The sequence below is a fragment of the Xenopus tropicalis genome, chromosome 1 (assembly GCF_000004195.4).
Source record: "Xenopus tropicalis strain Nigerian chromosome 1, UCB_Xtro_10.0, whole genome shotgun sequence".
Classification (NCBI taxonomy): domain Eukaryota; kingdom Metazoa; phylum Chordata; class Amphibia; order Anura; family Pipidae; genus Xenopus; species Xenopus tropicalis.
The window spans coordinates 9,411,409-9,432,586 of NC_030677.2; the positions used below are offsets into that span (position 1 = coordinate 9,411,409).

At 44.2% G+C, this 21,178-nt stretch overlaps 1 protein-coding gene across 2 annotated transcripts; it reads left to right on the forward strand.

Moving 5' to 3' along the window:
* Positions 1-4,336: 4,336 nt before the first annotated feature.
* Positions 4,337-20,824, forward strand: rpia (ribose 5-phosphate isomerase A). Of its 2 annotated transcripts, none has more exons than XM_031895223.1 (10): positions 4,337-4,441; positions 6,010-6,141; positions 6,958-7,018; positions 9,474-9,529; positions 10,762-10,821; positions 11,603-11,667; positions 12,900-12,968; positions 14,142-14,283; positions 14,405-14,504; positions 18,664-20,824. In XM_031895223.1, exons 2-10 carry the CDS (start codon positions 6,049-6,051, stop codon positions 18,759-18,761), a joined length of 744 nt encoding a protein of 247 aa, XP_031751083.1. In that variant the 5' UTR covers positions 4,337-4,441; positions 6,010-6,048; the 3' UTR covers positions 18,762-20,824. The 2 variants fall into 2 exon arrangements, with proteins under 2 accessions (XP_031751083.1, XP_031751084.1); XM_031895224.1 differs by having other exon boundaries at positions 4,355-4,539.
* Positions 20,825-21,178: the final 354 nt, after the last annotated feature.

Consider the following 21,178-nt stretch of genomic DNA (forward strand, 5'->3'; position numbering starts at 1 on the left):
AGGAAAATAATTGCATAGTTTTGCAGCAAAGATAAACTTTATATAACAGTTTAGATAAATGCAATAACTGTAAAATGCAAACAGTAATAACCCTGGGAAACCTGTGGGCTTTAGTCAGTACTGGCTCAGTCTCTCCCAGCACACAGTCCCACACTCCAACCAGTTCCAGTTCAGTCCTAGCAAAGTCCCTTCCCCAGAGCTCTTTCAGTTTCCCCAGGTAGCGCTACCTGCCCCAAAGTCCCTTCCCCAGAGCCCTTTCAGTTTCCCAGGTAGCGCTACCTGCCCCAAAGTCCCTTCCCCAGAGCTCTTTCAGTTTCCCCAGGTAGCGCTACCTGCCCCAAAGTCCCTTCCCCAGAGCTCTTTCAGTTTCCCAGGTAGCGCTACCTGCCCCAAAGTCCCTTCCCCAGAGCTCTTTCCCCAGGTAGCGCTACCTGCCCCAAAGTCCCTTCCCCAGAGCTCTTTCCCCAGGTAGCGCTACCTGCCCCAAAGTCCCTTCCCCAGAGCTCTTTCAGTTTCCCCAGGTAGCGCTACCTGCCCCAAAGTCCCTTCCCCAGAGCTCTTTCAGTTTCCCCAGGTAGCGCTACCTGCCCCAAAGTCCCTTCCCCAGAGCTCTTTCAGTTTCCCCAGGTAGCGCTACCTGCCCCAAAGTCCCTTCCCCAGAGCTCTTTCAGTTTCCCCAGGTAGCGCTACCTGCCCCAAAGTCCCTTCCCCAGAGCTCTTTCAGTTTCCCCAGGTAGCACTACCTGCCCCAAAGTCCCTTCCCCAGAGCTCTTTCAGTTTCCCCAGGTAGCGCTACCTGCCCCAAAGTCCCTTCCCCAGAGCTCTTTCCCCAGGTAGCGCTACCTGCCCCAAAGTCCCTTCCCCAGAGCTCTTTCCCCAGGTAGCGCTACCTGCCCCAAAGTACCTCTCCCTTTGGAATAGACAGTTGCTCCCACGTAGCAGTCTCAGAGAAACACCTGCCCTCACCCAGGGGCCACACTAGGATGGCAACAGGCACCCACAGGCAGTTGAACAAGATGCAGAACTGTCTCTCCCTTTGGGCTGGAGCTCAAAGACTGTCTCTAGCCGAGCACTCCGCAGCCTCTCTGGTTACTGCCAGTTCAGTCTACTGCTCCCTGTTCTACCGGATGTGTTTCTCTCTGCCTGGCACTGTAGCAGGGTTCCCTTTATAACCTGCTGGCCCCACCCGTGTTTTTGAGCCCAAAGCCAGGCACTCCCTGGATCCTCCTTTTCTCCCAGAAGTGCAATGGGGCTTCCATGCAATCGGGGTTCTCTCCAGTATGTAACTGGGCTGGATGATATTTAGATTGTAAGCTCTACGGGGCAGGGACCTCAATCCTCTTGTCTCTTAACTTATTGCAACCGTACCTTGTATTTATTTGAATTTATTGCTTAAATACTTTGTATTTATCTACTATTATATGAATAACTTCTGTTGTATTAATCTATTGTTCTACAGTACAGCGCTGCGTACATGAGTAGCACTTTATAAATAAAGATATACATATATATATATACATACATACATACATACATACAAGGTGTCACAGACAGAAAAACAGGGGACAGGGTTCTCTGATCCCCCAAACTGTATTAGGAGGTCCTGTAACCCAATGGGCTATTAGTTGTCTGAAACCATTGGCCTTTGTATCATTGTGCTACTTTGTGTTTTATAGCAGCTCTACATTTTACAGACAGGGATTACATTTCTGATCCAACTGATTGAATATATTGATTTTTTTTTTAGCTTATTCTTTTCTATTTAGTCCCTCGCCTATTCATTTGCCAGTCTCTCATCCACACTACTCCCTGGTTGCTAAGGTTACTTGGGCCCTAGCAACCAAATAGTTGCTGAAACTGCAGAGCTCCTGAACTGAAAACGAAATAACGAAAAAGACTACAAATAATAAAAAAATAATGACCAATTGCAAATTGCCTCAGACTATTACTCTCTACATCATACCTAAAGTTAACTCAAAGGTGAACATCCCCTTTATTCACAACTTATTGCCCCAGGTGCAACTGCTAGGAACCTAAACACAGGATCATTATATCCCTGGTGACTATGGGTCAGTATAAATCACTGCCCTCAGCGCTTGGTTTTATAAATCACATTCATTTAAACCAAGTAATTCTGCCTTTTTATTTGTCTGTCACCCTCACTGACTCTCTTTCCAGATAACAATGTGTCCAGGTACATAGACTTCTATTGGTTCAGTTTGTAGACTTTGCTCTAGGTTTTTGCTCACATTCTCCCAGTCTTTCTTTCTGTAAAACTGAACTGATAGGGTTAAGGCCCATTAATTATCCACCTAAGACATAACTTTGGAAAAAATAAAACGCCATTTTGCAAATTTTTCCAAAGTTTCACTTTTTATTTCCGGTAAAGCAAAACGGGACAGATTGGCTCATCACTACCTTTTGACCAGAGCCGGATTTGAGTTTGCAGCACCCAGAGGCCGCCCCATTGCTCACTTTCAAGCCATCTCTTTTGAATAACAGAGGATGTTAGGGCCTAGGGTTATATAGTGAATAAAGTGCCCCCTATTAAATATAAAATAAATATAAAATAAAAAAATATAATATTATAAGTCGCCAAGAAGTTCCCTAACTATATACAGGTACAAGGGCTTTTATACAGGTCAGGGAATGCCGAGGGGACTTCTAATATCCTCATATTTTACAACAGGGGGTACTGGATTTATTATAATAAACAGGTTTAAGTGAGTCATGTGACAGAAATGACATCACTAAGCTCCGATTATAACTGATGAGATCATTGTGTATTCTATATATTATTTGTAGAGCTAAACAGGGAATACTGGGAATTGTAGTTTTATACCCCCATAGACAGTCCTGATTGTAACAGCTCAGGCCTTCTCATTGAAAAGTCCCTCATTTCCCTTTGATCAAAAAGATACAAAGTTTCCCAAACTTAATTAAATAAGTAGCTTTTGGCAGAGCCCAGAATACTCACCCCCTGCACGGAGATACAACTATAACTAATAAGCTAAACAGGTCTCTTGGGGGAACTGAGACTCACAGCTTAAAGGGCAACTTCACCTTCATTAGCAAAACTGTAAGAACACATAAAACAAGACCCCCAAACCCCCAGAAATGTGTTCAAACTTTAGAGAACCTGCCAAATTTGGTAAAATGGGAGTATTTAGCGGGTGTGGTAGCAAAAAAATGGGCGTGGTCAAAACATTTTCTTTTTATTCCTCTTTACTTTTTTCAAATGTTGGGAGGTACGGTTTAGCCAGAGTTAGTTTAGCGACACCAAAGAGCAACGGCTTAATGCAGATCTGTCAGTCTGACCACTCAGCCTCCAGCCCATTGGCCGCTAAAGCCGAAAAGTTGTAGATTGTAAGCTCTTTTGGGCAGGGCTCTCTTCCCCTCCTGTATCGGTTACTGATTGCTTTATATGTTACTCCTTGTAGAGTGTAAGCTCTTTTGGGCAGGGCTCCCTTCCCCTCCTGTATCGGTTACTGATTGCTTTATATGTTACTCCTTGTAGATTGTAAGCTCTTTTGGGCAGGGCTCTCTTCCCCTCCTGTATCGGTTACTGATTGCTTTATATGTTACTCCTTGTAGATTGTAAGCTCTTTTGGGCAGGGCTCTCTTCCCCTCCTGTATCGGTTACTGATTGCTTTATATGTTTCTCCTTGTAGAGTGTAAGCTCTTTTGGGCAGGGCTCCCTTCCCCTCCTGTATCGGTTACTGATTGCTTTATATGTTACTCCTTGTAGATTGTAAGCTCTTTTGGGCAGGGCTCCCTTCCCCTCCTGTATCGGTTATTGATTGCTTTATATGTTACTCCTTGTAGAGTGTAAGCTCTTTTGGGCAGGACTCCCTTCCCCTCCTGTATCGGTTACTGATTGCTTTATATGTTACTCTGTATGCCCAATGTATGGAACCCACTTATTGTACAGCGCTGCGGGATATGTTGGCACTTTATAAATAAATGTTAATGTAATGTAAAAGTTCTACCTTCTATGAAGGACTTTGTGAGACTTCGGAAACATCATGAGATTTCCATCTTTACCTTTCAAAGCCCCTAAATATGTTTGTTCTGCTATACCCACAAACCGCCACAAGATGGCAGCAGACAAGACATTATCTGTTCTCCATGTAACTTTTCCATAGATAAAACTACTAGTGATGAGCAAATCTGTCCTGTTTATTTTTTTAACCATTGGAACCTACAGGCGTTTTTTCTCAAAGGAAATTCTTCCCATCAGTAACTACAAGTTCTCATGTTTGATTTACAATGTTTCACTATAGAGCGCAGCGCTAACAGGCGCGGTTCCTTTAAATCCTTCCCCGCCCACTCCCTGAGCTGAGGAGGCTTGACCCCGCCCCTAGGCCTGACGTCACCCCGCCGCGCTGCCTCTCTGGGAACGGAACACGTTTTGGCGGAGAGAGAAGGAGACTCGGTCACTGTGAGTCCGGGGGGTTCGCTGCCCATTGGCTGCGGGTTTATACTGATTGTGGCCCCTCTCGGTGCCCGTCCGTAGCCGCATTGGCTCTGTCGCTCTGTGTGTGAGTTTGTACTGAGCGCACGGAGTTTCTATCCCAGGGGCAGCAACGGATTTCCTTCACTGTATTTATTTCTGTCTGTATATCCCATAATAATGCAGCTGAGGGCTTTGGGGCAAGTTACTTAGCGTTAAAACCAAGGGAAGAATTCAGCCACTTCTGCAGTTTGGCCGCCAGAGGGCAGCACCATGGCAGCTCCCACTCCCACCCATTCATACTGTGCCCAAAGCCTGTGCCACATGGCTGCAGGGTTAGTAGTGAGTGTCAATCTGACCAGATGATAAAGAGAATCAGATTTACCAACATTCTAGTTTTACCCTTTGTGCGCCACAACCAGTAACATCTGGGGGAAAAGAGATGAAAGGCGGAGCCACAGGAGGACAATGTGTCTTTGCTTTCCGGTTGGCTTTAATGCTGTCAGTGTGTCTGGCAGGGCCGCAAATAGAAAAAACAGGGCCCCTCACAGCAAAATTTTCTGGGCCCCCCTCCTCCCATGCCCTGCCCCCCAATGGCCCCTCCCCCAGTGACCCCTCCCACCAGTACAAAAGACACACAGACATTGGTAGCCAGGGCCCCCCTAAAACAATGGTAGCCAGCATTCCCCCAGCATCCTCCTGCTCCCCCCAGCATCCTCCTGCTCCCCCCAGCATCCTCCGGCTCCCCCCAGCATCCTCCGGCTCCCCCCTGCTCCCCCCAGCATCCTCCAGCTCCCCCCAGCATCCTCGGGCTCCCCCCCTGCTCCCACCAGCATCCTCCGGCTCCCCCCCTGCTCCCACCAGCATCCTCCAGCTCTCCCCCCAGCAACTTCCTGCAGCTCCCCCCTCTTGATATGTGCCCCAGCTCCCCCCAGCATCTGCACAGCTTCCCCCCAGCAACTTCCTTCAACTCCTCCCCCCCGCCCCCCGCAACCACATAGCTGTTGAAATTCCAAACCAGAGGGAAGCTGAACAAAAAGCTAAACTACTAAATATAAAAACCCCCACACTTAATAAAACATGAAGACCGATTGCAAATTGTTCCAGGATATCGTCTTCGTCTTACTAAAAGTTATCCCCTTATCCGGAAAACCCCAAGTCCCCTACATTCTGGATAACAGGTCCCATACCTGTACAGGGGTATTAGTGCAGTAGGCAGCCAACCAGGGATTTGCCTTTATTACTGTAACTCTCCTAGGCAATTGAAACCTTATTGCTGATTGGTTGCTATGGGCTGCACCAGCGGCACCGAGGCCAAAACCACAAAGGTTTGCAAAATATTCTCTATTAATTCTGAGGAAGTGAAGGGGGAAGGGGAAGGAACTGTAACATAAACGCAACATACAGCAGGGTGTGGGTTTCAGGCAGGGAGAGACCGACCCGGACTTAATGTAAAAAGTAAAATCCAGTTATGGGGGGGACTGGGGGTACAGAATAGGAAACCCCGAGTTATATAGCGATTGGAATTAATGATATTATTGGCTCCTTCTGGGCAGGTGTAACATCGGCGCATTAGTCCCCCGAGCAGAGGGTGCATGATCCAGCGCAGGCTGCTCACTACTATACGCAGGATGACAGAGGAGGCCAAGAGGCTCGCGGGATGCGCCGCTGTGGATAATCATGTGAAGGTACAGTGTGTCTCTTTGTACCCCCCTACTCTCTGCTCCCAGTAGGTATCAGAATAGCACTCAATAGTAAGAAATCCAAGTCCGGCTTGGGACTCCTCCAGTTACATGGGAGTAGGAGAAACAATAGGTTAGCTGAAAGCAGTTCTAATGTGTAGCGCTGGCTCCTTCTGAAAGCTCAGACTCAGGCACACTTTACTGCTGCGCTGCAAGTTGGAGTGATATCCCCCCCCCTCACCCCCAGCAGCCGATCAGCAGAACAATGGGAAGGGAGCAAGATAGCAGCTCCCAGTAGGTATCAGAATAGCACTCAATAGTAAGAAATCCAAGTCCGGCTTGGGACTCCTCCAGTTACATGGGAGTAGGAGAAACAATAGGTTAGCTGAAAGCAGTTCTAATGTGTAGCGCTGGCTGAAAGCTCAGACTCAGGCACACTTTACTGCTGCGCTGCAAGTTGGAGTGATATCCCCTCCCCCATACAGCTACTTTTACCCTTGTGTATCCCCACTTCCTTTTAGATTGTAAGCCCTTGTGGCCAGAGCCCTCATTACCCGCTCTATCAGTTTGTCATTATGTGCATTATGTGTGCAGCGCTACATATGATGTTGGTGCTATATAATTACATATAATTAATAATAGTACTGTACATTCATATGGCTGCTGTACAACATCCCGCACACAGCAGCTCTAGACCAAACCCATGTTGGGGTCGGTGGAAACAAGGAGCTGAGAGTTCTCCTGCAATAGGCAATGTGGCTGAATCTGGCATAATACAATCCTGGAAATTAATAATATATACTTTTTTTTTTTCTCTTTCAGAACAATCAGGCGCTTGGCATTGGCAGCGGCTCCACCATAGTTCATGCTGTCAATCGACTCGGTATTACTGTTATTCTGATTGGTTTCTCTGGATATTTCCTTTATAGTTAAACTGTATATAAATGATGAATAGGATGTTTAATGCGACTTTTAGAAGAGCAGCTCTTGTGTCTGCGTGAAAGGCCAATCCTGTGCTGATTGGTTGATGCAAGTCTCCAATCAGAGTGGAGTTAATGCTGCTAGATGGAAGCCAGGAATGTGTCTTATAATAAACTAGCTGACTATCCAGTCTAAACAGTCAGATTCCCACAGACATTCAAGGACTTTGGCTCCCACTATCATAGAACATTCAGTACAAGCGCCTGTTACTGGCAACACTGGGCTGCAGAGATGAACTGAGGTTAACATGGCCGAGAGTCTGGGGGGCTTTGATGGTGGGTTGTGCCCAGATTCCCTGGAAAGCAGAGGGTTAATATTTTATATAGCATAGTGTGCAGTACACAAATAGAGATACAGAGAAATAATGAGAATAAATACAGAGAAGTACTAGGAGTTTCTATAACAGGTAGGAATGGGGGCCCTGTCCCAAAGAGCTTGCAATCTATGAACAGCCCATGTCTTCTGGGGTGGGTTTCCACTAAATGCTGAAACATTGTTGGTGGATTTGCTTCCATTCAGATGTAAGAGGTTGGACCCTGGTGTTGAGGATCAGGCCTGGGGCTCAGAAGGGGGTTCTGATTCATCCCAGAGGGGGTTCTGATTCATCCCACGGGGGGTTCTGATTCTTCCCACGGGGGGTTCTGATTCATCCCAGAGGGGGTTCTGATTCATCCCACGGGGGGTTCTGATTCTTCCCACGGGGGGTTCTGATTCATCCCAGAGGGGGTTCTGATTCATCCCACGGGGGGTTCTGATTCTTCCCACGGGGGGTTCTGATTCATCCCACTGGGGGTTCTGATTCATCCCACGGGGGGTTCTGATTCATCCCACGGGGGGTTCTGATTCATCCCACGGGGGGTTCTGATTCATCCCACGGGGGGTTCTGATTCATCCCACGGGGGGTTCTGATTCATCCCACTGGGGGTTCTGATTCATCCCACTGGGGGTTCTGATTCATCCCACGGGGGGTTCTGATTCATCCCACGGGGGGTTCTGATTCTTCCCACGGGGGGTTCTGATTCATCCCACGGGGGGTTCTGATTCATCCCACTGGGGGTTCTGATTCATCCCACTGGGGGTTCTGATTCATCCCACGGGGGGTTCTGATTCATCCCACTGGGGGTTCTGATTCATCCCACTGGGGGTTCTGATTCATCCCACGGGGGGTTCTGATTCATCCCACGGGGGGTTCTGATTCATCCCACGGGGGGTTCTGATTCATCCCACGGGGGGTTCTGATTCATCCCACGGGGGGTTCTGATTCATCCCACTGGGGGTTCTGATTCATCCCACTGGGGGTTCTGATTCATCCCACGGGGGTTCTGATTCATCCCACGGGGGGTTCTGATTCATCCCACGGGGGGTTCTGATTCATCCCACGGGGGGTTCTGATTCATCCCACGGGGGGTTCTGATTCATCCCACGGGGGGTTCTGATTCATCCCACGGGGGGTTCTGATTCATCCCACGGGGGGTTCTGATTCATCCCACGGGGGGTTCTGATTCATCCCACGGGGGGTTCTGATTCATCCCACGGGGGGTTCTGATTCATCCCACGGGGGGTTCTGATTCATCCCACTGGGGGTTCTGATTCATCCCACTGGGGGTTCTGATTCATCCCACGGGGGGTTCTGATTCATTCCACTGGGGGTTCTGATTCATCCCACTGGGGGTTCCGTTGGGTTGAGGAACAGGCCAATAATAGTTCTTCCACTCCCATCTCGCCAAACCCATTCTGTTTGGACCTGGCTCTGTACATGGCGGCTCTGTACATGTGCTGATTCAGGGAAAGCCCCCCCCCCAAACTACAAAGTAGGAAACACAGAATGTCAGAGTATAACTGTATGGGTAACTGTGCAATTGTTAGTAAACTACATTTCCCATCAGCCCATCCTGAATGTTGGAAGATTTATAGGGTTAATCTACTCATCCTATAAAAAACCCAGTTTTAATCCCTGTCTATATAAAAATGGGACTGAACGTGCATGTATTATATATCTACCCATAATATATAAACCCCCATATGTAATAAAAGGCACCATGTTTGCCCAGGAGCAGTAATCCATAGCAACCAATAAGATGTTTGCTTTTAAACAGATGTAAATGCTACCTGCTGATTGGTTGCTATGGGTTACTGAGCAAACTTAATACCTTTTATTACATAAACCTGAAAGTCTAATATATAATATAGCAGTCCCTCGGCAATATAATTGCACTCATACCTGCAGTCCCTGCCCATTACTTCATGATTGTCCCACTGGCAGAACCATTGCGGGTCATTGTAAAGATCCAATAATGAAGCCTTATTCTCTGTACTACCTGTATAATTGCGCTAATATTCTTATTTTTCTCTCCCAGCGGAACGGGTGAAGCAGGAAAATCTGAATATCGTGTGTGTCCCGACGTCTTTCCAGGCAAGAATCGCATTCTTATTTCAGTTGTGGTATAAACCAGGCTCTTTTCTCTTCTGATGTTGTGGGTCAGACTTACAGGTCCAGTAATACCAGTAAATGAACTGGTTCTCTATGACTGGATATGTACTGTAACCCCACACTGTGTGATATGGGCTGCTTGCTTCAGGCACTGCTACTGTAAATAACAGTACCTGTACTTGATCCCAACTAAGATATAATTACCCCTTATTGGGGCAGAACAGTCCTATTGGGTTTATTTAATGGTTAAATGATTCCCTTTTCTCTGTAATAATAAAACAGTACCTGTACTTGATCCCAACTAAGATATAATTACCCCTTATTGGGGCAGAACAGTCCTATTGGGTTTATTTCATGGTTAAATGATTCCCTTTTCTCTGTAATAATAAAACAGTACCTATACTTGATCCCAACTAAGATATAATTACCCCTTATTGGGGCAGAACAGCCCTATTGGGTTTATTTAATGGTTAAATGATTCCCTTTTCTCTGTAATAATAAAACAGTACCTGTACTTGATCCCAACTAAGATATAATTACCCCTTATTGGGGGCAGAACAGCCCTATTGGGTTTATTTAATGGTTAAATGATTCCCTTTTCTCTGTAATAATAAAACAGTACCTGTACTTGATCCCAACTAAGATATAATTACCCCTTATTGGGGCAGAACAGCCCTATTGGGTTTATTTCATGGTTAAATGATTCCCTTTTCTCTGTAATAATAAAACAGTACCTATACTTGATCCCAACTAAGATATAATTACCCCTTATTGGGGCAGAACAGCCCTATTGGGTTTATTTAATGGTTAAATGATTCCCTTTTCTCTGTAATAATAAAACAGTACCTGTACTTGATCCCAACTAAGATATAATTACCCCTTATTGGGGCAGAACAGCCCTATTGGGTTTATTTCATGGTTAAATGATTCCCTTTTCTCTGTAATAATAAAACAGTACCTATACTTGATCCCAACTAAGATATAATTACCCCTTATTGGGGCAGAACAGCCCTATTGGGTTTATTTAATGGTTAAATGATTCCCTTTTCTCTGTAATAATAAAACAGTACCTGTACTTGATCCCAACTAAGATATAATTACCCCTTATTGGGGCAGAACAGCCCTATTGGGTTTATTTCATGGTTAAATGATTCCCTTTTCTCTGTAATAATAGTTTGAGCAATAGGATTCCATTATATCTGTGTCTCCCACAGGCCCGGCAGCTGATCCTGCAGAACGGATTAGTTCTGAGCGACTTGGACAGACACCCTGAGGTACGTTACTGCCCCCTATACCCACCTACATGTGCCTTTATTATAAAGAAAACTAAAACACTTGGGCTACAAATGATACAGATTATGTTTTGGGCTTCAATAGGAGTCCTCAGTGACCAAAGCTGAAACTGTGCTTATTGCTCCCAACTCCAATTGCAGGAACAGAGAACAGGGAGCCGGATTTACTCACATCAGCTGGGATTCTCATTGGGGGATTTCTTGCATTTTAATGCAGGGGATTTGGGGGAAAGTTTTATTGGGCAATATTGCTTTAAGAATACAACACTGATGTTACTGGACTACAGCTCCCAGCATTCCTCAATCATTCTGGGATTTGTAGTCCGGCAACAGCTGAGTAAAGTTTGGTTGATCCGCGTTGTGCAGCAGGGTTTAGTTTCTTTTTAAAGGGGACATAGCCCTATAACAATGTATTATAGTCTATAGTGCACTTCTGAGCACTTTTGCTATTAACAGTAGTTATTTTTCTTTTGGCTTTTGTGACATTAGCAGTTGTTCCCTGCCGATATCATTACTGTGTAACAGGAGGGCCCTGTGCTGTGTTGTCTGGGTCGGTTGCTGTGATTGGCCGACTTTTTGCCCTGTGACTTCTGTGTCAAATGTTCCCAAATGTATCTTCTAACTCTGAGCTGTGTAACTTTTTCCATGTAATGGATATTTTCCCCTAGCAGATATTGAACACGCTACATGCTATTGTACATACAAAGCGTCTGTCTCTCCCCGGGGATCATTGTATAATAAATACCTGTCTCTCTGCCGGCAGCTCGACGTCGCCATTGATGGAGCAGATGAAGTGGATTCGGAGCTGAACCTTATAAAAGGAGGAGGGTAAGGGCTATATATATATATATATATACAGTAACACTAAGCTACAAACTGGCACACACGGGGTTATCCGGTTTCATCACAATCGGAGGTTCTTTTAGGTTTATAGTTAAAATTGTATTTTCACTTTCCTATAAATCAGTGCAGAACAATGGTTATTATTAGGTATAATATTACATATACAGTTTGTTTGGGGCCCAAGTGAAAAGCCCTTGGTCAGGGCTGTTTATGCATTTCATACCTCCCAAGTGTCCCGATTTTAACAGCTCAGGCCGCAGTCCCCGGTTTATTACTGAAAAGCCCCTCATTTCCCTTTGATCTCCTACACCAAATGCTCAAAAAGATACAAAGTTTCTCAAACTTAATTAAATAAGTAGCTTTTGGCAGAGCCCAGAATACTCACCCCCTGCACTGAGATACAAGTGTAACTAATAAGCTAAACAGGTCTCTTGGGGGAACTGAGACTCGCAGCTTCAGGGGCAACTTCACCTTCATTAGCAAAACTGTAATAACACATAAAACAGGACCCCCAAACCCCCAGAAATGTGTTCAAACTTTACAGAATCTGCCAAATTTAGTCAAATGGGAGTGGCATTTAGGGAGTGTGGTCGAATGGGCTTGGTCAAAACATTTTCTTTTTGTCCCTCGTTACTTTTTTCAAATGTTGGGAGGTGTGGTATAGTCCCGTACCCTCATGGGGATGTTTTTTAATGAGACTATTAAAATCATTATATGTTTTATTCTAGAATTATAAGTAGAACTGCGGTTTTTCTATCCGGCAGTCACATAAGTACCTTTCACTGCTCCACTTCTTTTTCTTTGTTTAGCTCTTTTGACTGGTGCTAATATTACCACTAGGTGGCAGCATTGTAGTTTAATATTGGATTGTGCTCCATTGATTCTGGGCAATGAGCTGCACCCAAGTCTTGCACCCAGTCAGTCATAACCCCCGCCCCCCCCCCCCCCCCCCCGAGCAGTGAATAAAGAATGTATTTGATATTCTTGCTGCAAATGCAGGTTTAACAGTCTCATATAAACTGAAACCACATCAGCAGTAAAGGGTTAGGGCCTCGGACCCGGCATAGAGACATACCAATAGCCTAACCGGGAAACTGTTATATAGTGTAACACTCCATTGCAACATACATGCCCTAAACATTGAATTATTTCTTATTTTCCTGAATATGTGTGTATATATAATATAGATAATATATAAATAATTTCCTCTGTTCTAGTGGCTGTTTGGCTCAGGAGAAAATAGTGGCTGGTTGTGCCAAGTCCTTCATTGTCATCGCTGATTACAGGTAGGAGAATATTCACAGCACAGAGAGGGAATTCAAAATCATTTCTTGGAGTTTGCCCAGATTCCTTAGTTACCGTCTTCTCTAAGATGCCATTGTCTCTATTATCTCCCATAGCCCTTCTATTGTGTTATAATCATCTTATAAAAAGTGGACAAGGCTTGGAGCATCATCTGACAACACTGGGGTGTGTCCAGAGGAACAGAATTGTTAATGGAATGGAACTCTCCATAGCAAGAACAGCTCCCATGCCAACATAGGGATTGTACTAAGCACAATTCAGCAGGAACAGCCCCCTAAGTTTGCTCATAGCCTGTACAGAGAGATACCATAAAACTATGGCACATAGGGATTCCCCTGTACTAAGCACAATTCAGCAGGAACAGCCCCCTAAGTTTGATCATAGCCTGTACAGAGAGATACCATAAAACTATGGCACATAGGGATTCCCCTGTACTAAGCACAATTCAGCAGGAACAGCCCCCTAAGTTTGCTCATAGCCTGTACAGAGAGATAACATAAAACTATGGCACATAGGGATTCCCCTGTACTAAGCACAATTCAGCAGGAACAGCCCCCTAAGTTTGCTCATAGCCTGTACAGAGAGATAACATAAAACTATGGCACATAGGGATTCCCCTGTACTAAGCACAATTCAGCAGGAACAGCCCCCTAAGTTTGTTCATAGCCTGTACAGAGAGATACCATAAAACTATGGCACATAGGGATTCCCCTGTACTAAGCACAATTCAGCAGGAACAGCCCCTAAGTTTGCTCATAGCCTGAACAGAGAGATACCATAAAACTATGGCAGCATAGGGATTCCCCTGTACTAAGCACAATTCAGCAGGAACAGCCCCCTAAGTTTGCTCATAGCCTGTACAGAGAGATACCATAAAACTATGGCACATAGGGATTCCCCTGTACTAAGCACAATTCAGCAGGAACAGCCCCCTAAGTTTGCTCATAGCCTGTACAGAGAGATACCATAAAACTATGGCACATAGGGATTCCCCTGTACTAAGCACAATTCAGCAGGAACAGCCCCCTAAGTTTGCTCATAGCCTGTACAGAGAGATACCATAAAACTATGGCACATAGGGATTCCCCTGTACTAAGCACAATTCAGCAGGAACAGCACACTACTGTTTACCATTTGTCATGTCTTCTCATTAGGAAAGATTCCAAGAACTTTGGGGAGCAGTGGAAGAAAGGCGTTCCTATTGAAGTCATCCCCATGGCTTATGTTCCAGTGATTAAAGCCCTGCAGAGTCGGTTTGGGGGTGTAGCGGAATTAAGGATGGCTGTCAGTAAAGCGGTGAGTACAGACTGGTCTCTGTGAGTTAAGGAAGAGTCTGTATAGATGAAGATGATGCAGAGTTATATAAGGAAGCCAGAAAAGCCAGTGTATAATAATATTTTCTTTATTCCTTTCCCAGGGCCCAGTGGTCACAGATAACGGGAACTTTCTGTTAGACTGGAAGTTTGACAAGGTGCACGAGTGGAAAGCGGTGAATACAGAAATAAAGATGATACCAGGTGATGTATAGAGCAACTCACTACCGGGCCGAACCATTCAGATCAGGAAATGTGTTACAGAATGAGGGGGTTACTAAACCTAAACTTACCGATATTCCTCCCTTTTATGAAACCTCTAATATTTGTCACTAGGAAATCAAGTAATGCAGTGAGTAAAGTGGCCACTAGATGGCAGTGACTTTATCCTTTATGACGGATCTGCACGATGGTTGCGCTTTGCTCCCTGCTACCATTTCAGTTTCTTTCCAGATGATCCTTGTAACTGTTCTGTGTATTGCAGGGCCGTCCTGTGAAGCTTTGGGGCCCCGTATAAGTTGTTTATATAGGGCCCTCCATAAACACAAGGGTACAGTGCCAACATTTTGGCCATGCCATTGTCTGTGCAATATAAACAGCTGATATTCCCACTAACAAGCAGTTCAAAGAAAGAGTTTTGTGGGTTTTTCAATGTTACATAAACTGCGTTTAGGGGCTCAATAACTAGTGAGTCAGTAGCGGTTCATAAACATATAGTAAAAGTAATGTGCTAATAAGTCAATCTTTATCATTCAGTAAATAGATCCCAATACAATCTATAATCTGATCTTCCTCCCTGTTTAATCCCAGGTATAACGAACTCCTCCTTACCTGTAAGCCCAAGAATAGAATCAGCAGTTAGGCTTGTTTAGACAGAGCTCAATATTTTCCATTTTTATTTTTTAATTATCACTGATAATTACAGGGGGTGCTAAGGGGGAAGCAGGAAAGGTGAAAACATTAAAGCATAAGCACTTTAAAAAGGACAAAATAAAGTATCAGAAGGAAACACCAGTGGCCACAATGGATCTAGAAAACCCACCCATAAAGCTGTCCCACTGCGCCCCCTTGTTCTCTATAGAAGTTGATGAAAAACTTAATTACACATGGAAACCAATTCCCCAATGAGAATTCTACTGACTGAAAACTTAAAGATACAAGAGAAGTGACCAATGAGAATGCTGATTCCCAGCACTGTGTCAGGCCCCTTGCTGGTACCTTACATATAGAGATAATGATGGCATTTTCCCCTCATTATATGGCACAGGAATCAGACATGGGGATAAAGGGACAGACTTGTTCAGTGCTGGGAAACTGTGCTTATTGCTCCCAACTCCAATTGCAGGAACAGAGAACAGGGAGCCGGATTTACTCACACCGGCTGGGATTCTCATTGGGGGATTCTTTTGCATTTTAATGCAGGGGATTTGGGGGAAAGTTTTATTGTGCAATATTGCCATGATAACCATTGTGCCGCCCCTCTGCCCTCTAGAGGCGGGGCAGGCAATACATGACTGACAGCTCCGATTTTTAATGACAATTACTTTAACTTTCCCTTCAGCACTTCCTAGATATCCCCCCGATGGCAAATGCATAAGATTTTGGGGGGATACAAAGCTTTGCCTTAATAACAGTGTTCACAAAATGGCGCCGCCCTGCTGGCTGTAACTGTAAATTCCAAGACAGAAGGGAACAATAATAATAATGTATACAGTGTAAGTAAAGTTTATTTTGCCCTACTAACATGATAGAAAAGGATTTGGAATTATTTCTTAGGGTGACAGGTCCCCTTTAAGATTCACTACTATACTAATCAACATGTAAAAAGGGGGGAGGGCCCCCCTTCTAATTATTGGAATTAGATTTATGACACACTCAGCATTATTATTATTATTAACATTTATTTATAAAGCACCAACATATTCCACAGCACATTGCCAACTACATTATATGATCATATTCCATACTTTGTGGCAGTCGGGGGGCTGTTCCTGTCTCCGCACAATAATGCCCCCCCCGTGTACAAGGCCAGGTCCAAACAGAATGGGTTTGCTGGGGGTGAGAGAACCTGATTGGCCTGCACAGAGCCCAGAACCCTAATGAGCATCTGGAACCCTGACTGTGAGCTGGTCCTGACCCCCAACTAACATAGAGAGCAAATCCCACCATCACTGCTCCAACAGGGATAAAGGGCAACTTCATCTCGTTCTTGTATAGCAGAGTTGGGCAGGCAGGGTGGCTATTGGCCATATAGTGCATAGTAGGACTTGGCTGATACAAGCGTCGGTGGGACTAGTGACATCATAAAGCGCCGAATATAAAGGTTATGTATAATAAAGCTCCTTTTTTTTTTTACCAAATTATATATTTTCTGTTTGCCTATAAGGCAGCCATGTTATGTATTGTATAGAGAATTTCCTACACTAAATCCCTTGGAGGTCAAATGAACCTTAATTTTTTTTAGTGTTACTAAGCAGCCAATCACAGGGTGCCGTGCCAGCACTCACCGGTCGGTAGGGACACGTCGCTCGAGGGGCAGATTGTAGTTTCACAACGTCTCTCTGTGGTTATGGGATGTGTCAGGGGCGCAGGTGTGTGTCCCTGGGTGCCGGGGGGGGGGGGGGGTTTCTTAGTAACGATCGTCCCCTCCCTGCACCCACCGACCCCTGTTTCATCATCATCATCTAGAACTTTCTGTGGAAAGAACTGTGTGATACCAATTCTGACTCACTTCTCTCAGTCAATATTCAGAATCCCAGTGGGGCAGAAATCGACCCCCTATTGTTTTAGTGATGTATAATATGTATTAAATTTCTGTATTATTATTCTGTATAAGTGTCGTCTTATTAATACTCAACTGCAATACTGGTATTATTAAAAAGTGTTGGATTAACCCATAGCAAGGAATCATCAGTCAGCTTTTAGGCACAATAAAGTGATTGGGGGCAGAACAGCCCTATTGGGTTTATTTAATGTTTAAATGATTCCCTTTTCTCTGTAATAATAAAACAGTACCTGTACTTGATCCCAACTAAGATATAATTACCCCTTATTGGGGGCAGAACAGCCCTATTGGGTTTATTTAATGCTTAAATGATTCCCTTTTCTCTGTAATAATAAAACAGTACCTGTACTTGATCCCAACTAAGATATAATTACCCCTTATTGGGGCAGAACAGCCCTATTGGGTTTATTTAATGCTTAAATGATTCCCTTTTCTCTGTAATAATAAAACAGTACCTGTACTTGATCCCAACTAAGATATAATTACCCCTTATTGGGGGCAGAACAGCCCTATTGGGTTTATTTAATGGTTAAATGATTCCCTTTTCTCTGTAATAATAAAACAGTACCTGTACTTGATCCCAACTAAGATATAATTACCCCTTATTGGGGCAGAACAGCCCTATTGGGTTTATTTAATGCTTAAATGATTCCCTTTTCTCTGTAATAATAAAACAGTACCTGTACTTGATCCCAACTAAGATATAATTACCCCTTATTGGGGCAGAACAGCCCTATTGGGTTTATTTAATGTTTAAATGATTCCCTTTTCTCTGTAATAATAAAACAGTACCTGTACTTGATCCCAACTAAGATATAATTACCCCTTATTGGGGGCAGAACAGCCCTATTGGGTTTATTTAATGGTTAAATGATTCCCTTTTCTCTGTAATAATAAAACAGTACCTGTACTTGATCCCAACTAAGATATAATTACCCCTTATTGGGGCAGAACAGCCCTATTGGGTTTATTTAATGCTTAAATGATTCCCTTTTCTCTGTAATAATAAAACAGTACCTGTACTTGATCCCAACTAAGATATAATTACCCCTTATTGGGGGCAGAACAGCCCTATTGGGTTTATTTCATGGTTAAATGATTCCCTTTTCTCTGTAATAATAAAACAGTACCTGTACTTGATCCCAACTAAGATATAATTACCCCTTATTGGGGCAGAACAGCCCTATTGGGTTTATTTAATGCTTAAATGATTCCCTTTTCTCTGTAATAATAAAACAGTACCTGTACTTGATCCCAACTAAGATATAATTACCCCTTATTGGGGCAGAACAGCCCTATTGGGTTTATTTCATGGTTAAATGATTCCCTTTTCTCTGTAATAATAAAACAGTACCTGTACTTGATCCCAACTAAGATATAATTACCCCTTATTGGGGGCAGAACAGCCCTATTGGGTTTATTTCATGGTTAAATGATTCCCTTTTCTCTGTAATAATAAAACAGTACCTGTACTTGATCCCAACTAAGATATAATTACCCCTTATTGGGGCAGAAACTACCTATTCCTACCATGAAAAAATACTAATGATCATTTTCCCCTCTGTTACATCCCTATAGGTGTGGTGGACACTGGTCTATTCATTAACATGGCTGAGCGAGTTTATTTCGGAATGGAGGACGGGACGGTTAAAATCCGTGACAAACCTGTGCATTAATGCCTGTGCCCCCTGCTGTGCCCGCTGTAACTGCCTGTGCCAACCCTGCTTCTCACAACGTTATATGCACTAGTGTCTGTTTTCCTGGCACTTTCCTTGGGTGGAACGGTACAAGTTTAATGTTTCTGTGCATCTGTGTTTCTGTTATAGAGAGCTGAACCCTCCCTTTATAATACAGTTATGGTTTAGTAAATAGTGCACACACTGTACCCCCTTAATAAATGACATATAATGCCATTACACCATTCCCATAGCTAATAGCCCCCACTTGCTCAGTGTACTCCCATTGTGCAACAGCAACGGTTCAAGTTGGACAACGTCTGTCTTGATTATACTGAGCCATAAATGTAGCCATTGCCTGTAATACCACAAAGAAGAGAATAATTATGTTTACGTTGCCAAATTCTAAAGTTTTCCTTATATTTTTGTGCCTGATAAAGAGTAAGATATATTGTATGAGATTTTTGACTAAGTGCTATTTCTATCATTTAAACTAGGCATCTCAGACAGCGTATGCTTACATGGGCAGCACATGCTTACATGGGCAGCGTATGCTTACATGGGCATACTATGCTTACATGGGCAGCGTATGCTTACATGGGCACCGTATGCTTACATGGGCACCGTATGCTTACATGGGCAGCCTATGCTTACATGGGCAGCGTATGCTTACATGGGCAGCCTATGCTTACATGGGCAGCCTATGCTTACATGGGCAGCCTATGCTTACATGGGCAGCCTATGCTTACATGGGCAGCCTATGCTTACATGGGCAGCGTATGCTTGCATGGGCATACTATGCTTACATGGGCAGCGTATGCTTACATGGGCAGCGTATGCTTACATGGGCAGCGTATGCTTATATGGGCATACTATGCTTACATGGGCAGCGTATGCTTATATGGGCATACTATGCTTACATGGGCAGCGTATGCTTACATGGGCAGCGTATGCTTACATGGGCATACTATGCTTACATGGGCAGCGTATGCTTACATGGGCAGCGTATGCTTACATGGGCATACTATGCTTACATGGGCAGCGTATGCTTACATGGGCAGCCTATGCTTACATGGGCAGCCTATGCTTACATGGGCAGCCTATACTTACATGGGCACCGTATGCTTACATGGGCAGCGTATGCTTACATGGGCAGCCTATGCTTACATGGGCAGCGTATGCTTACATGGGCAGCCTATACTTACATGGGCATACTATGCTTACATGGGCACCGTATGCTTACATGGGCAGCGTATGCTTACATGGGCAGCCTATGCTTACATTTTAAGCTTTATAGCTGCTGTATTGATTCCCAAGTGCAGCAGTTCTATGTAAAGTAATACCAGTGACCCCCAACACCTACATAAATATGGGCTCTAGTGCTGGGCATCGCCCCGTCGCCAGTTAATGGGCAGTAGGTTCTGATGTTTATGTGCCAATCCAGTGAATTGCACTATGTCACAAGGAGAGGGGAAGTCAAGGTCGCTTGGCAGCTATACTTGGGAATTAGAGAAAGCGTATAATTGTCTGAGGGTTTTAGTTAGCCTTTAAACTGCACAAATGTTTTGTTTGTTGTTGTTGATCACAAGTGCCTTTATTTACACAGTCCTTTGAGTCTCATGTTGTTTAATCCAGTTAATGTTGATTGAATATTGCCATTCCTATTCCGCTTGGAGTTTGGGCCGAGGTTCCTCAGCTCTGTGCCCGCTACTTGGGTAAAGGAACGTCTGTTTCTGTAATATCTGTATGGGAGCAAATGCCTGTCTGACTCCTACCGACACGGTAAAAGAATCGGTTTATTTTCCACTGACCCCGAGGGCTTGGGAACATTCACACAGCGTTTTGGAGACTTCACCAGAACCAAGCAGAATTAAACCATTTACAAGGTCCATTTCCAATAACCACTTTATATTGACTCGAGGCAGCGTAAAGCCGAAAGCGCTGAGAGCATTTGGAATCTGGGGGTGACTGTCACTTTTTGGGTACAAATGTAATGAGAGCGTTACTAGCAATGCAATGTAAAGAAAATGTCGAATCCTACAATAAAGATTTCCTATAAAAAATCCATGTCTCCTTTTTTTCTCCAACAAAATAATAAACACAGGGTTACTGTTCGACTACCATTTGTAATTGGGGTAAATGTTGGCGCCTTATAAATAATGGTAACTGTTGATATCACTAAGATCTGTTTATACTATACAAAGAATATTCAAGGCTCTTGTCCTACTGTGCAAAAACCTTGCTATTAGGGATGTAGCGAACCTCACAAAAAAAGTTCGCGAACCCGTTTGCGAACTTCTGCCAAAAAGTGCGAACTTTGCGAACCCCATAGACTTCAATGAGAAGGCGAACTTTGAAACCTAGAAAAGCCATTTATGGCCAGAAAACTGATTTTAAAGTTGTTTAAAGGGTGCCAC

Bases quoted from the DNA above. Each gene is read 5' to 3' on its own strand.
- rpia (XM_031895223.1), top strand. From the start codon at position 6,049: ATGATCCAGCGCAGGCTGCTCACTACTATACGCAGGATGACAGAGGAG. The intron at 7,019-9,473 runs GTATTACTGTTA...TTTCTCTCCCAG, and splicing joins TCATGCTGTCAATCGACTCG to CGGAACGGGTGAAGCAGGAA. The intron at 14,505-18,663 runs GTGATGTATAGA...ACATCCCTATAG, and splicing joins AGAAATAAAGATGATACCAG to GTGTGGTGGACACTGGTCTA.